This window comes from Haliotis rubra, unplaced genomic scaffold (genome assembly GCF_003918875.1).
Source record: "Haliotis rubra isolate DU_JTF1 unplaced genomic scaffold, ASM391887v1 Scf609, whole genome shotgun sequence".
In the NCBI taxonomy this organism is placed as follows: Eukaryota; Metazoa; Mollusca; class Gastropoda; order Lepetellida; family Haliotidae; genus Haliotis; species Haliotis rubra.
Window position 1 is genome coordinate 320,744 of NW_025767312.1, and position 18,167 is coordinate 338,910.

The 18,167-nt window shown below is 36.7% G+C and overlaps 1 protein-coding gene across 1 annotated transcript in view; it reads right to left on the bottom strand.

The window, feature by feature from the left end:
* Window positions 1–1,376: 1,376 nt before the first annotated feature.
* The window catches only part of LOC124255766 (CUGBP Elav-like family member 3-A), a 293,163-nt gene continuing 276,372 nt past the window's right edge, over window positions 1,377–18,167 (bottom strand). The window contains 9 exon segments of the mRNA XM_046689676.1: window positions 1,377–6,001; window positions 9,913–10,055; window positions 10,840–10,894; window positions 10,897–10,985; window positions 11,374–11,457; window positions 13,809–13,883; window positions 14,409–14,540; window positions 15,366–15,570; window positions 16,438–16,638. Coding sequence (XP_046545632.1) covers window positions 9,928–10,055; window positions 10,840–10,894; window positions 10,897–10,985; window positions 11,374–11,457; window positions 13,809–13,883; window positions 14,409–14,540; window positions 15,366–15,570; window positions 16,438–16,638 — 969 coding nt within the window. The 3' untranslated portion in view covers window positions 1,377–6,001; window positions 9,913–9,927.

Here is an 18,167-nt window from a genome sequence, read left to right on the forward strand (position 1 = left end):
TCAATTCCTTTTAAGTCTATTGCGTACAGGTACGCTTGGATTTTTGTAAATACTCAATAAATGTCATCTTACACTCGTAGACACAAAAATGTCAAATCTGAGCTTTTATACCGGTGGATAGATAAAGTAACTGAGGTGTATTTAGAGGTTCTATTTCAACACATGAACTTGGCAACTTAGTCTTTCTTATAGTTTCTCATATTACTGGTCAAATATAAATACCAAACACATAAACCGACAATATGTAATATTTTTTACAATTAATGGAAAATGGCAAAATACCCAATTGAGTTTGAGTGAGGTGGGTGCAGTGTATTTGGTTACTCAAAAGAAAATTAAGATACCCAATAGAGATGAACACAAGCCAGTACATAACTCAATGACCCAAAAAGTTATCTGTAGCTCTGATATAGGTATTTATATAGTGCTCTAGTCCATCCAATCTACAAGCATGCTTAAAGTGCTTTGGTTCCCTTGATCGTTGCTGTACCCACAACTAGGTGTTTGCAGTCACCCTGCGACAAGATGCCTAGTAAAAACCCTTGGTTTCCAGGTTAGAATATCTTTTCAACCCATACTGCACGTAACAGGCTATCTAATGCATCAGGAGGTCAGTTAATCATTGTTGACAGTGTGTCATCACATAGGCGGATCCAGATGGGGGTGCAGGGGTGCGCGCTCGCGCACGCGCACCGCACGCACTCACACACACACTTTTTGTCCTGAAAGGTTATCAAATGACCATTGAAAGTTGTGAAATCGGTGAAAATGAACCGTGTAACCCCACTTTCTCAAAAAGCTGTATCCGCCCCTGTATTACTTTCTGATGGTGTGGAACCCGTGAAGGTCCCGGTTAGAATATTGATCTTCAGCAACCCATGCTTGTCGTAAGAGGCGACAAACGGGATTGGGTGGTCAGGCTCGCTGACTTGGTTGACACATGTCATCGGTTCCCAATTGCGCAGATTGATGCTCATGCTGTTGATCACTGGATTGTCTGGTCCAGACTCGATTATTTACAGACCGCCGCCAGAGAGCTGGAATATTGCTAAGTGCGGCGTACAACTAACCTCACTAACTCACTCTGATGGTGTGGACACAATATCAGTCACTGGATTGTCTGGTCTAGAGCTTGACTATTGCTCAGTGTGGCAATAATGAACAAGATAATCCATTGTAGTAATATACTGAGAGAAACAAATAAAGGTTCACAGGAAAATTCAAGCTTCCTTTACTATTTTCCAGTTTTCATCAGCACAGTGCTATTCAAAGCTGGTGATGAAAACTGGAAAAATTGGAACGCTTGAATTTTCCTGTGATCCCTTATTTGTTTCTCTCAGTATATATAGAAATATAGTAAAACAAAACACCAGTCAGGAATTTGCTTGCTGCATTTATTTTCAAAGAGTAAATAATAGGCAATTATTCAAGATCTGCAACTTGTCAATGATGGAATTTGTACAAGCTTGACATGAGTGATGACAGTGCCTTACAGCTGGCTCGTAGAAGCCTTCAATGCCCAGATTAACATTGTAAATACCTCATGCACTGGGCACTAGACAGCCTTCCAGCTACAGTCGCTTCTTCGTAATTATCTATATATAGTTATTCATCATCTGAGGTAAAATATTTCGTGCTTATGCTCTAATGGGGCTGGGGACACCTGGACAACTGTCAGAAACGGACAAAATATTTTGGGAAACCACTCACTGGGTCATGTGACCGGCACACAGTGTTGACCACAGACGAGAGCGGTCAGCAGGGAAACGGAACCGCGGCACAAGCAATCTCCAGAGTTTGACACAAAGAAGTAAATCAGTGTAGTTGCCGTGGCAACAGCGGCGCCGAAGCGTCACCTGTCTGACTGAAGTGATTGTCGGAGGAAAGGGAGACAACTCTCAAGAAGGCCAGCCTGTTTGCCCGCTGAGCGCGTCACGGCGTATGCGATATAACTACTACAATTACGTTCACAAAATGACAACGGCTTAAGTTGGTGATATAACAAGGTATGTATATACGTATATGTATACGTCAATCCTCCTTAACGTCCACACAAATTTCAACACAACATCTAGTGGAAAAAACGGCATGAAAGCCGAATAAGTGTGTATCAAACTGAAGTCAAGAAAGTAAGACAACTCCATGGTTACGAACAGCGATAACTTGTCAAAGAATCTTGCTTGAAAAAATAGGATCTTATAAAAATAGATCTTCCTTATCAAAAATTTGACATAAAACTCATTCCTCTGTTGCACTGGTATATATCCGACCAAATGATGAAGTCCCACCATATATATACAAATCACGTGACAGTACTATTTGTTACTCGTGTCCAACAGTTGTCCAGAGGAAGTCCCAGAATTGACCAATCGCCTGCAAGAACTGTTGCAACAACAAACCAAAACATCAAACAGCTCTTCGAATTGGTCCAAATCCGGAAATTCCACAATAATGAATATTATACACCAATTTCTTATGCAAAATGATGTTAATTGAGCATTTCATAATTTGTTTGCAAAAATTATATAACTCTTCATCTATAAGATATAATTAATCTATGGGTATCGTCATCAACTACTATAACTACGTGCAAAACTACGCTACTGTGCATTATCATAAGTGCAAAATCTGTGGATTACGATTATCATTTGTCAAAAGAAAAAAAACAAAAACAATAAATAATGAACAGTAGACTGTCCAACGCTGAGCACACATCTCAAACGAACGAAAATTAAAATTAAACTGTGACCCTCATGAGATCCAGATGAAACAAACATCAAAAATATAAAATAATTGAACCCAAATAATCTGGACCAAAGTTTAATATGTTTTTTTCTTTTAGTGTTTTGGAATCCTTTTTACTGAAGTTTTTGGATTAAAATCAAAGTCCAAATAGGCGTTTAGTCCAGATAAAATGTCTTTTCATTCACAACATGGCACAAATTATTTTCCAGTAGGCTACTCTGAGATTTCTATTCGTCCTGTCATGTTACAACACCAATATTGCACATCATATCTCAACAAAAAATGTTGACTAGATTTTCATGGCTAATCATGAGGTATCTCTCTGCTTACCTAAAGTTTCAACTTGAAATGATTTCTATTGTATTTCATTCATATAATGAAACTAAATTGAACATTAAGTAATAAATTTAAAAATCCACATTTTAGACAAAAAATGCAAATCAAAACCAATTTTAAGAATTGAAATAAAATTTTAAGAATTAAAAAAGAATATTTAGAATTAATAAAAACAGACATCAATTGTGACCGTAATCTTCTTCCAAACCAAAGGAGTAATGGAAGTCGGTAGCACTTGTACAATTAAAGAGAAAATGTCAATGAAACTGTGAACATTTCATCGTTTCCATGGTAAACATTTCTACTTTACTCCAATATATATATACATCATAGCTAACTATCATGAAAAAGTCTTTGATTCAAGCTAAATGAATAACAATTTTGATATACCTTTCACAAAACAAAACTTTAAAAACTATGATTTTCTGAACACAAAAATGGTCGAAAACTATATACTTGAGGTAAAATGATATGAAAGATACATATTGCACGTGTTCTCCATCGTTAAGTTGAAAATGTAGAATGTCTCAAAAATACTGAACACAGTCCAGTATGATACAGAAATCATAAACAAACTGATATGATCAAGATACAGCAATGGACTTCCTAATGAAGATAACCAATCGCACATTAACAGTAAAGGATATGCATTGTGAATGATATAAGCTACACCGCTATAAACAATTTGTCATGACAGCTCTCGGCAAAACTTCAATAAATTAAACATGATAAAATTCAAAAACTATCAATAAATAACTACATAATAATAAATAGTTGGATCATTGAAAATTCCACAGTGTTGACCAACGTGAAAGTCTTCTACACTACTCTGTACATGTCATACTTTAAATATCTTAGGCTAAAATATCTAATTTAAGAAAAAATAAACGTAGCCACCATGGCCTGTACACAAAGCATTATTTAAAGAGATGGGGAAAGAAAATCGCACCTTGCACCAATCCCATAGGCATACGTACATTCAGCAGAATATACAAGCCAGACAGACTCTATGAAGAACCTTGAAGAGTTCAAGGAAAAAGTTCTTTAACATTTGTGAGATCCCTTCATCTTGTCCCATCTCTTTAAATATATTCATAATCATTTGATTATCAAAGGTCATTTGTTCAATATTGGAGGTCATAATTATCTCCAGACATCATAACATGTAAAAACAATGTGTTAGTGTTAGGGAACTCAAGAATCACCGTAGGAAACTTGATGTCAACAATGTCGGTAATAGATTCATGAGAGTGGGTGCGAGAGAAAATCAAAGGTCAAGGTCATGAACGATTTTCCGACCAAAAAAAAAGACAAATTATTTTGATGATGCCTCTACTAAGCAAAATAAGTTCAGAATACCTTTTAAAACCCTTAGGTTTGGATGAAGTCTAAAGTGATCGATTGACTTTTTGTTGTGTGAACAAAGTTTTGATTTTCTCTCCTGATAATTCACCCGTCTATTCAAAATATACATCACGAGCTCAATTTCAATATCAAATATTCAGGGGGTAACACATTTCCACCCTACAAATACATAAAAGGAACGGGTAATAATAATCACTATGCAATGAGTTGAAATAAATTAACCAATCCATTAAATTTTACAAATCTCAGTGACACTGATAACAACTTAACAGTTCACAACTGTGATGAAAACGGTCATTGGTTCAACAAGCAACAATTGTGACCAATCGGTGACGATGTTACATAGTACGAACTGTATCTTGTCTACAACGACACTTTCCATTGGTCAATTTTCACTGAATTAATCACAAGTATATATCATGGTAGAAAATCAAAATGAGCTTCCAGTTAACAAATGAGGATGCTGGATGACATTACGTCCATCAACTGAAAATGTCAAACAATAATAAACAATTTCATCCAACAGTAGTTTAAAATTTCCAACAACTTCTAAATGGACTTAAATAAAAGGACCATTTGACATCTCAAAACAAAACCAAGGTTTACATGAGACGAGTTAAACAATCATGCTTGTTACTATGAGTGACTGTAGTACACTGACACATCGGCTATAGAGAAATAGAAAATTATGAATTTGTACACAGGAATGCTCAACTGTCTGATTTTGATTACAAAAATGAATGCTCCCTTGTGACCTTCAACCTGACCTTGGTAAGGGTTGGGATGAGCAACAAACACACCGAATTCTACACTAGACGACAAGAACAAAAATGAATAAAATATCTTTGGTATTTCAGTATCAAGTTTGACATTTAATGGAAAAATCCTTTATACAAAGGCAGCCTGCTTAATTTGGCTCAGACAGAATGCCTTTTGTTAGACTCTTGATGATGGACATAGTTCCATCTTAAGCCACACCAGAACAGTACTACTGTCAAGAAATTCCTATAGTTTGAGCAATAAACTATGAAACATGATCAGCACAACATCAACATGTTCAGCACACCCTCTGAATCAAATTTGGAATGTTTATGACGAAGAGGTCGAAGGTGACAAAGAAGCATATCATTTCTAGGTCTCTGTTCATAACAAGTTTTCATACCACACATTCAAATGAAGACTCTACAGATAGTTAGTTGAATATAGGATGTTGCTAACGGTACTCTGTGCAAACTAGCACAGTAGACATAGTTGATGGCACTTAAAGCTATTCAAAGTACAATATACGGAAATAGTTCATTTTTTCATAATATACTCAGTCACTGTCTTGATATAATGTTATATCATGAATTACACAATGTGACCTAGTTTATAGGTGGGATATTGTTCGTATCATATTCAGTCTGGAATCGGACATGCTATAATATGAAATGAATATTGTTCTCTTCATCGTCCTCCATTAGCAGTTTTACGTGTCAAACACTGTAACTCCGCTTTCAAAGGTCAAGGTCAATGTCCAATTTTTTTGGCATTTGTGGTCCCCTAGTCTGGGCCCCTGAAATGAAACCAAACAAATGTAAGTCATAGCTACAAACGGTTCTTAAAAAGACATTTCATCCAATTTTATTCTTTTTAGTTTGCTAAATAAAGATATGGTGTACAGTTTTTAGGAAATAGGCGACCAGTTTCATGATAAATGAACAAGTTACTCTATATAAAATTCAAGAATTGCAAGAGATGATTTTGACAGAAAGGTTGTCCGAGGATAACATGAAAAGTAAGCCTTTTTTACAATTTCAAAACTAGTCCTCCCTACAAGCGGCTGAAACCATAGCAACAGTTACCATAACCCCTAATCCATTCGTTGGTTAATATCAGATTTACTTTATTTCTCATCTGGGAGCTACAGAAAACATTGTAGAATAGTTCACCTCCAAATATGAATATTTTACTTCTAAAGCGAATATTGAAAAAGTGTTCCAAATCGGAAACAAAAACTGGGTCAGGTCTTGAAAAACAAAATGGTGGACGACACAAAACCCTTTCAGGTTTATGTTTTCGATATATACTGAGAGAAAACAGTAAGGGACCACATGAAAGTACAAGTGTTCCTTTATTTTTTTCAAAGGTTTCTTCACAAGCTTTGTATCGCACAGCTTGTGAAGAAACCTGGAAAACAACATAGGAACACTTGTGCTTTCATGTGATCCCTTTATTTTTCCCACAATATAGAATCGGGTTTTTTTCAGGTTTCACTTTCAGTGAAGTATTTGTTTATTTGGAGGGAAGTGATTTCGGTTCTAAAACACTCTTAGACTTGTAGCCAAGCAGAATTGTAAAAGAGCACTGTAAACATGATGCTCACAGGCAGACGTTTCCACTGATTCAATCAACAGACACTATCAAAAGACTGACACTAAACAATGATTGTATGAGGGGATACGGCAACCACCACTACAGACACTAGTGATTGTACACTATGACAAGTGTTATGATACCATGGGTAAGTTGGCACAGAAATGAGTCACCCCAAAATGGCCATTTTACGAAGTTAGAGATGTTAAATATGACTACATGCTGTTTTCATCACCAGGAGGAGTGGAGAAACACAGTGGAATCAACCAAAATAAACTGCCAAAATGTGAAAAATAGTCAAAACATCACAGGAATACACAATATAATCTCCATAGAAAAGCATGATGTTAATATGAACTGCCATATGACCTAAGAATTAGCCCTGGTTGCTGCTAAACAAGACTCCAAGTTGAAGACAGTTACCTCCCCTTAGTTGCAAATGGGATCAGGCAACCCACCACCATGTACGGACAACATTCGTAGCTCTAATATTCAAGCTACACTGGAACAGGCGATCAGGCTAATCTCAGTGATTCTGGGGCTTATGTTTGTTATTTTATAAAATGTCCTTCCAATATTTTTTCAGCGAAACAAGTGACAGATAATCATATTTGATTTCAAGGGAACTATCAACCCTAAGTCGTTTTTTCAAATGATTTTCTGACGTTTTGGAAGATTTGACAAACGAGAAACCATTACCATGAATGACTCCACAAATGATCAAATATTCTTCGTAAAGTAAGTTATAGGTTGAACGTGAAGTAATCAAACAGCATGGATGCTGAACATTTTTTTAAATTGCCGAACTTTTAAAATTGGCAAATAAAAGATTCAGTTTCCAATTTGGTAGGGTTACGAAAGGAGTTAATTCAATACGCTGATGCATGGTACTGAACCTTATTTCAAAATCTTAAATTGCGCAAAAACTTCATCAGTACCATGATCAAAATAATTCTTTTAGAAAAAAAACAACTAAATTTGTATCACAATGTCAAAGTGATTAACAACAAAAAGTATGGTACATGAAACATTTGATTAAATCAAATATGTATCAAAAATTCGGAATAAATCAAATATGACATAAATCTGTACGTAGCAGTTTCAAATCTTTTCTCCCAAGTCCACTTTTACTGACAGTGAGAAAAATCGTCAGAACAGGTGAATATGAAATCCACGATCGGATCACGAAGTTGTGGCCTGATCGACCCCAAGTCGCTGCCTATGTGCAGATTGGCTTATTAATACAACAGCATCACACGATGTTACATATTACAACATAAAAGAACTCTAAACTTACAAAATAGTATAGCCATAAGTAGAAAAATAATAATCCTTGGTCAAATTTCACAAATGTTGCTGCTGCAGACCGAAGATGAAAATATTTGTCAATTTTTGTTTTCAGCTACATCCCAAAGTTTTGACTATTCACAAAGGGAAGTAACTCCAACAATTCTGTGTTTGGAGAAACAAATGTGTATCATATATATATGTATGTATATATCACAAACCAAAACACTGGTAGATAACACGAACATGACTTGTTATGGAAATGATGAAATACATGTTATATAAATAGATAGAAGTAGCAGAAGCAGACGATATGGGCACAAGAAATAAACCCATTGATTTAACGATTATTGCAAAAACCACCATCCAACAACATACAACTCCACCCATTTGACGCAACTTACGAGTAACCATGTTGTCAGGGGTGACGTTGCTATTGCAACGATACTCTTGGCTACGTGAGAGTAGCTCAGGAGTCTATGGTAAGGGTGTAAAGAAAACGATGTAGATGCATTATGGGAAAATTGGGGTGGAATTTTGGACTGGGGTAAATTTAGAATTGAAAAGTGGTGATCTATCTCGACTACATCTGAGAAACAAACAGTCGTTTATATCATCCATTGTATTATAGCTTTCCCAGAGCATGAAATATGAAATTCTTTAGAAAAAATTAACAACAAAAGTATGGTACATGAAACATTTGATTAAATCAAATATGTATCAAAAATTCGGAATAAATCAAATATGACATAAATCTGTATCGTAGCAGTTTCAAATCTTTTCTCCCAAGTCCACTTTTACTGACAGTGAGAAAAAATCGTCAGAACAGGTGAATATGAAATCCACGATCGGATCACGGTTGTGGCCTGATCGACCCCAAGTCGCTGCCTATGTGCAGATTGGCTTATTAATACAACAGCATCACACGATGTTACATATTACAACATAAAAGAACTCTAAACTTACAAAATAGTATAGCCATAAGTAGAAAAATAATAATCCTTGGTCAAATTTCACAAATGTTGCTGCTGCAGACCGAAGATGAAAATATTTGTCAATTTTTGTTTTCAGCTACATCCCAAAGTTTTGACTATTCACAAAGGGAAGTAACTCCAACAATTCTGTGTTTGGAGAAACAAATGTGTATCATATATATATGTATGTATATATCACAAACCAAAACACTGGTAGAACACGAACATGACTTGTTATGGAAATGATGAAATACATGTTATATAAATAGATAGAAGTAGCAGAAGCAGACGATATGGGCACAAGAAATAAACCCATTGATTTAACGATTATTGCAAAAACCACCATCCAACAACATACAACTCCACCCATTTGACGCAACTTACGAGTAACCATGTTGTCAGGGGTGACGTTGCTATTGCAACGATACTCTTGGCTACGTGAGAGTAGCTCAGGCGTCTATGGTAAGGGTGTAAAGAAAACGATGTAGATGCATTATGGGAAAATTGGGGTGGAATTTTGGACTGGGGTAAATTTAGAATTGAAAAGTGGTGATCTATCTCGACTACATCTGAGAAACAAACAGTCGTTTATATCATCCATTGTATTATAGCTTTCCCAGAGCATGAAATATGAAATTCTTTAGAAAATTCATGAGAGACGACATCTTAGAAGAAAAACTAATCAGTATTTCCAGTGAAAAAATGGGCAGAATAGTGGTGTTCCTAAACAGCATTTCTACAGACCTCAAAGCAAGGTTCTTTCACAAACTTCATTTGTTGCCTTAACAACTTGCAATGTAAGCAAAGGAAAAAAAGAATATGAAAGAGATGATATTTCTCAAGTACTTACATTTAGCACTTTGTATTAGTAGGGTCTGTTAGCATCCTTTGGTCTCTTCAGTTGAACTTTCAGGCGCTTCATCCCGATCTGGAATCCATTCATTGCCTGGATGGCAGCTTGAGCACTGCTGGGGTTGTCAAAGCTGACAAATCCTAGAGACAGAGAAACACCCATCACTGTAAGTTTGCAATATTATAACATCAAATAATGTGTCCATGTCTACACTGGAGACGGTGGGGTAGCCTAGTGGTTAAAGTGTCCGCTCGTCACGCTGAAAACCAGGGTTCGATTCCCCACGTGGGTATAATATGTGAAGCCCATTTCTGGTGTCCCCTGCTGTGATATTGCTGGAATATTGCTAAAAGCGGCATTAAACCATACTCACTAACCAACTCATGTTTATACTGATATTTTCCATTCTAAAGTTGCAATTTTTACATCACCAGGCAAGCAGCAATATTGTACATGGTTTCGCAAATCAATTCTACATGTCATTGTTTTGCAATATATTGCAAGAAGTGCTTTTAACACACAAAAAACTACTTATAATCGAGTTAATGCTTGATTTATAAAGCAAAAACACAACAAATCACTATGTTTGATTAGACTTTAATAAAAACTTTTAATCATGACAAAATTAAAATGTAAATAATGTTTGGAACAAATGAAACAAGGAAAGGAACAATTTAAAAAACGGAAATATCCGAAGATTTCCAAGTGTTATGAAGTTTACCGAATGCATGTCAAAATACCGGTTTTCGATCAGTGTATCGCAATACGTATCGTTTTCATGTTTGAACCGGTAAACCGGTTATATTGTGCAGCCCTAGTAAATACTCATTTTCTTGAGAGAAACAATATTATCTTCGATGTTGCCTTGGCAGCATAATTAGCTAAACATAAATCTACCACAAATACAAGGAACTGTCTACCTACCAAAGCATTTACTCTGGTTCGTAGCTCTGTCCACGTAAACTTTGGCGCTGATGACGTTCCCCCGAACGGCATGAACATCTGGGCAAGCTCAGCATCTCCGAATTCCTGAGGCAGGTGATAGATGAAGAGATTGCAGCCCTCCGGCCCTGTATTAATGGGAGAGAAATCTAGTAACATGAATGTGAGCAGACCCGCTCTAGTATACAGGATACATGTATTAGACAAACACAAGAACTGAGCAACCAATTAAATATTTGATTTTTTAACAAATCTGTTAAATCATTATTCATGACCTTATACAAAATATATTTAAATTAATTTTACTTTAAATCTTATGTTTGAAATTAAAGTAAATGTATATATTTATATGAAATAATTTTTAATTAACTTCAATAAATATGAATTAAATTTTACATTTAAATTGCACAAAATTTTACTGTCACAAAATTACACAATTTTCACACAAAATCATCATTGCCCAGCTTAACGTTTACCAAATAAAATGTCCATGTGTTAATCTTTTTAAATATTTACCTTCTTTTTGAGCTGTGGGTATGAGGGTGGCAGCCTGCTGAGTGAGCGCCTGTTGGAACTGTCCGTAGACCGCAGGGTACGCAGCTGTTGGAGAGAAGATAGCAGTGAGGGCCGGCACACCAAGTGGGATACCCTAGTCCTACTTTGTAACAGAGCTTTATCCAGGCTACTCAAACACATGTAATGCTGTTGCTGTTGGTGGCTGCATTACATGTAGCCAAACCACAGATATCATTCATGTCTTTATGGCCCTAGTCGATGGATTAGTAACAATTCTGAGGGCGGTGGGGTAGCCTAGTGGTTAAAGCGTTGGCTCGTCACGCCAAAGACCCGGGTTCGATTCCCCACATGGGCACAATGTGTTAAGCCCATTTCTGGTGTCCCCCGCCGTAATATTGCTGGAATATTGCTAAAAGCGGTGTAAAACTAAACTCAGTCAGTCAGTCAGTCAGGCAGTAACAATTCTGAACTCCCTCGGGAGAATACTGCCCAAACTGCCTCTTTGTAAACTTTTGTTGTTTATCATTACATGTAGTTAAACCACAGATTGCACATCTGTATGGTGTCAGTCAATAGACGAGGAACAATTCCCTAGGGAGTACACATTCCAAATATCTTTTATGCAATGGCACCTAGATACACATTTTAAAATCTTTTTCAAACAAAATCTAAAATTTGTAATTGTATCCAAGAAATAGGGAATTGTTCCTAATTATTTTGTCATAGGCTTTGTTTAACGTTTCCTGGATAAATCCCTTTCAGAAGTAGTATACCAGATATATAGATATAGTAGACTGAGTAGAAATGTCTACATGATAAATGTTTATATGATTACACATAGTATTACATTAGGTTGAAACATTAATACGACATGTTTTCAGTGTGAATCATGTTCACAAAGTCAAATCTTGATAAATCAGATTTCACCACTCATCTCATTCTATAATAATGCATATTTTAAAAACTCACTTTTGCAAGAAACTATCTCTCGATATTTTAATGACTTAAATATTGAAAGAAAACTGAGTTGTTTGTTCAAAGCCATGAATTAAGTCTATCTATTGTTGTGCAATAACAAGGAATTGTGTAAAAGAAAAGGAAACCTTCAACCAATTGCAAACTAGTTTACTAACACACACAAAATGTAATTAGTTCAACCACCATCCAACTTACCTTTTACCAAAACAAAAGTCTCTCTAGACTATTTGAAGTGTAAATTGTCCGACTACACAATAAGACACTACCATTAAAGGGGTAGGGCAATCATTCTATTGATCAGGGTAAGGGTTAAATCACATTGTTACACTGCCATTTTACAAATAGCAGAAAACGAATGTGGGGTTTGCTTTTGATGTTAAAGTGCTCTCAGCAAACTGAACAGTAGCAGAGGAACGTATGTTATTTTTGGGATTACACTTTCTTAGTAAAGTACTGATTCTACTACTAGATTCAACCCCCCACACTAGTGTTCACGATTAGCGACTGATCCTCTGACATATCCAGCAGATTCGCCAACGGTCAGACAGAAGTCTACAACCCGCCGGCCCCAGTGTCTGACTGTATATTTCACAATGACTTTGACTGAAGTTGTTTTATGTGACATGTGACACTTGTTTGCTGTTTATAAATCTTATGTTTGTTAATAATTTCATTGTCAATAATAAGAAATATTAAATCTGAAACGTGTGTTTAATTTTATTCCATGGGTCCTGTGCATTTTCAATGGGTCAGACAGACATCTGAAACTTACAGGACCCAATGTCCTATGACTTTGAAACACCATTCGTGAACACTGCACACCCTCAGAGTCAGGCGTCTAATCGCCAGCACACAAAGTCAGACACCTAACCCGTTCAGCCACCACGGCTTCCACAGTTGCCTAACTCTGAGGGTGGGGGTTCGTATCTCGGATGAGACTCAACCCAACAAAAGAACTAAAATCTGTACTTTACTAAGAAAGTGTAATCCCAAATAAAACGTGTTACATTTGACCACTGTCTAAATGGCATTGTGCATTCTTAATAGCAGAACAGTTTGTTGTAAAAAACATCTCAAGATTGTTTTTAAGGACTGTACACACTTGTACCTATCATCAGATAGGTGCAGATTTGTCAACCATTCGGCTGCTCCTTTGGGAAAATCTGCTAAGGTTGTGGTGCATATCAACAGTGTTGCCAAGTCACTGGACTCTGTAATCTGGAGCCCGTTTCACAAAGCGATCGTAGTGCAAGGACTGTCTGTCGTAAGTCTATGTTAAAGTATGGGAGTTACGATCACCTTAGCCACGATCGCTTTTTGAAACAGAGCCCTGCTCTATTAGCAGTGAAACCACACAATACTAGCTAATCCAAAAGGAATCAAGTTGCTGCTACTCTACTGTTTGCTACAGTCTACTTGACACACACATACTATCAAGTAACTGAACGTACTCTTACCGATTCCCGCGTAGGGTTGTATGGTGGCGTACTGTTGGAGGGGGTCGCCATTGGTCATGGCTTGAGCAGCTGCAGCTGTAAAATATACTTCTTTTGAAAAAACGTCTTATTTTACAGATATTTATGATTTAAATTCACTTTTGTGGCATTTATAGAAGTATAAATGAATACAAACCCAGTCTGGACAGAGTGTAAATCCACAAGCTGCGAAAACCCTTATCTCAACAACTTTTTCTCCATAAATGCAATTTCTTTTTGATGATTCTTACAAATGAAGTAAAGGAGTTTGTTGTGAATTTTTTGCTCACTATGTGACACGAAACGGTCATGATGTCTCTATTGCTTTGTGCACCTGTGAAGGTCCAGGTTAGAATTGGTCTTCAGTAACCCATGCTCATAAGAGGCGATTATCGAGATTGGGTGGTCAGGCTTGCTGACTTGGTTGACACATGTCATCATATGCCAAATCGATGCTCATGCTGTTGATCACTTTATTGTCTGGTCCAGACTCAATTATTTACAGACTGCCGCCATATAGCTGGAATATTGCTGAGTGCGGCATAAATTAACAAAAATAACCCTAAATCTATTGGTTTGTACCTGGATAGTGTGCAATGCCGTTTGTGTACACCTCTGGTCCCTGTCCATTTGTCTGGGGTACAGGGAAGCTCGCCATGGCTGTAGGAGACAATACGCTGGGGGGACCACCGTTCAGCGCAGGGGTGGCAGAGCCTACAAAATCAAATACATCTTCGCAAATGTAGGAACTTGAAACCGTACTGATTCTTTATTATCATCTGAGGAGAATGTAAAAATTTCAACAATATTCTAAAGAACATCGACCACTCATGATTGGAGGAAAATGAACAATCAATGATTTCAGATTTTATCAATCTGAACAAAAGTGCACTGTGAGGTCACATGGTTTCAGTGGACCAATTTGAATTGAAATGCACACATGTGTATATTGGAAAGGGTTTTATCATGGGTGATAAACAGTGTTTAAAATTCCCGCCTGCCCGACTGTCCGGAACGGTCTATTTTCATCTTGAACGGTCAAATTTCAAAAGTAGCCTGTCCAGTGGTCTTATAAATGTTTTTAACCCGGACAGGCAAGTTTGTATCTGGACTGGTAATTCTTAAAAGTTACCAGTCCGGCTGTCTGGCTTGGAATTTTAGGAGCTTTAAACACTGTGATATACCAGGTCTCGGGACATCCAACTTTGGTCTCTGGTGTATTGAGTGAGTGAGTGAGTTATAATTTACAGTCACATTGGTAATATTTCAGCCATATCATGATATAAAAACTACAGTAAATAGAAAACTTAATATCCATACAGCTGCTACTGTTTAAGTTTAAGTTTTTTACACCTTCAAACATCTCAAAACAATTATCAGCTAATTTAATTATGAAAGATTATCTGAAAACACTGAAAACTACAAACATCAATAAGATACAATTATCAATTTTACATTTTTCCAATGAATAAACCCTTGAGTTCCCAACTTTTAGAGTCTGTATTGTTGGAATGATATAAAACAGAAAAAAACATTTACCAATCTCACCATTAGCTAGTGTGGCAGTTGTAGGGGTAATGGCCGCAGTGGCAATGCCATTGGGTGTGGCCAGACCTCCGATCTGCTGCATCTGTGTGGCCAGGACGTTGACGGGGCTTGTCAGATAGGTTCCTTGTGCAGCCGCTGCAGCCATTATAGCAGCCTGCTGCTGCATCAACTGCTGCGAGGCCAGGGAAGATGCTTGCTGCAAGGGAGATAACTCTACATCAGAAAAATGTTGTTTTACAAGGCAAAAATGTCTACATCGGAAAACTGTTGTTTAACAAGGCAGATAACTCTACATCAGAAAAAGATGTTGTTTAGGAGATAACTCTACATCAGAAAAACTGTTGTTTAACAAGGGACATAACTCTAAATAAAAAAATGTTGTTTAACAAGGGAGATAACTCTACATCAGAAAAACTGTTGTTTAACAAGGGACATAACTCTACATAAAAAAACTGTTGTTTAACAAGGGACATAACTCTAAATAAGAAAACTGTTAACAAGAGAGGTAACTCTATATCAGTAAAACGTTGTTTAACAAGGGAGACAACTCTACATCAGAAAACTGTTGTTTAATGCTCCACTTGGCAATATCCTAAAAGGTGTTCCGTAGTTAATGAGAATCTACAGACTGGCATCATGAGCATCTGTCTGCCCAACTGGGATCATACAACAGTTATGATGAGCAAATGCTTTAACCATTAGGCTACGTCACTGCCCTTTTCGTGACATAAACTATTAGTAATATAATTTAGAACATCAAAAACTCATTTATCTCATATGTGTTGGTCATCAAAGTAGTTGGAATACCTCCTTTAGCTTTACACAAAGAAGTTGGATTGCCTCCCTTGGCATTTTACAAAGTAGTTGGATTACCTCCCCTTAGCCATGGGGAGGTACACCTTACAGCCTGGTTTAGTTCTACAGAGAACCTACAGCCACTGCAAAACTGAAATACTAGGCCAGAGCTAATAGCCTGCTAACTCTGATATTATTTTCCAAATGACAAATACTTTAAGTAGTTTCATGTAGTTCAGATCACAACAAAGTAGCTGAAATTGTGTACCGGTCGTTGGCAATAAACTGTCATGTGATCAGCAACGGGCGAGGACTCGCGCGACACCTGAGCATAGGCTCCATAAGCCCCGATCTGTGACAGAGCAAATGGAGACAACAACCCAAGTGGTCCCGCCATTTGCTGCATGCGACGAAGTTGACGCTCCTTCTCCGTGTCAGCGAATTTAACAACCAGGCTTGAGGAAGCACCCTGTAAATACAGCAGAAGTTGCATGGCTTAATATCTCACCTGTAATTCACTGATATTTAAAGATAATAATATTAATAATGATAATGAAGTTTTGTATAGCGCTAGATTCCATAAATAACATATGCTCAAAGTGCAACACAGACTAGAATAAGTACATTACATAAAAGACTGGATATTGGAGGGAAAATGTCAGCACTAATGAGTCTGTGTACAGATTGGGATTCAGGCATAGTAGATGGTGAAGAGGTGAGTTTTCAGCTGTAACTTAAAATTGTCAAAGGATTTGATTCCTTTTATTTCCAAGGGAAGGTCATTCCACAGCATCGTTGCAGCAGTTCTGAATGCCCTTAGTCCATGTCCCTTCAGTCTGTAAGGTGGGACTTACAGAAGATGTTGGCTCTCAGAGCAAAGATTTCTTGTTGGACGATGTTCACTTAGGAGTTTATTAAGGTATGGGGGAGATGTGCCCTCATGGCACCTGAATATCAAGCAGAGTATCTTGTATTTGATCCTGGCTTCTACTGGAAGCCAGTGAGGGGCCTTGAGAACAGGAGTTATGTGACTCATCCTTGCTATAACAGCGATAATATTACCAGTAATATATTACCTTGCAAGAAGTTGCATGGCTTAATATCTCACCTGTAATTCACTGATATTTAAAGATGCTATAACAGTGATAATAGTACGAGTAATATATTACCTTGCAAGAAGTTGCATGGCTTAATATCTCACCTGTAATTCACTGATATTTAAAGATGCTATAACAGTGATAATATTACCGGTAATATATTACCTTGCAAGAAGTTGCATGGCTTAATATCTCACCTGTAATTCACTGATATTTAAAGATGCTATAACAGTGATAATAGTATCGGTAATATAATACTTTACAACACACAGGAATTTGATATGCACAGCTTAATGACATGACAATTATTGCTAAACAAAATGTGGCAAATCACGTAAAATATTTAAGGTATATCTGGTATTTAGTCAAGATACGCACTATGATTATAGCACTCCTCATGTGGAAGTCTAATATTCCTAGATATGTTTAAGTATCTGGCTGATATAATACATCTATGTATTGAAATAAATTGATAAATATTAAAGGTCATTTCTCGTAACATTTGTCTGAACTGATTGCATCCAGATATAAGCATATTGAAGATATTTTTGAAGAAGAGATTCTATGAAAATGTCTTCGAATGAGTGACAATCTCTTAAAAATCATACGCTCAACTGAACCTATGTATGCATTTCCTAAAGCATTTGAAGAAGACATTTTAATAAACAATGACTTTCAGAAAAATAATAGGGTAGATGTTCACATGTTTATTCAAGGAATAAACTGAAACTGTGTATATATAATTAGGCCATAACAATTTAATCTCTTGTTTTACGGATCCGCCGTATTTTTTCAAGAATAAGAAAAAATAATTGTTTAATTTTCACTGCTCGAAAAATAAAATCCTAATGTTAAGATATATGGGAGCACGACTTCAACTACACAAGGCAGTTTGTTGGAC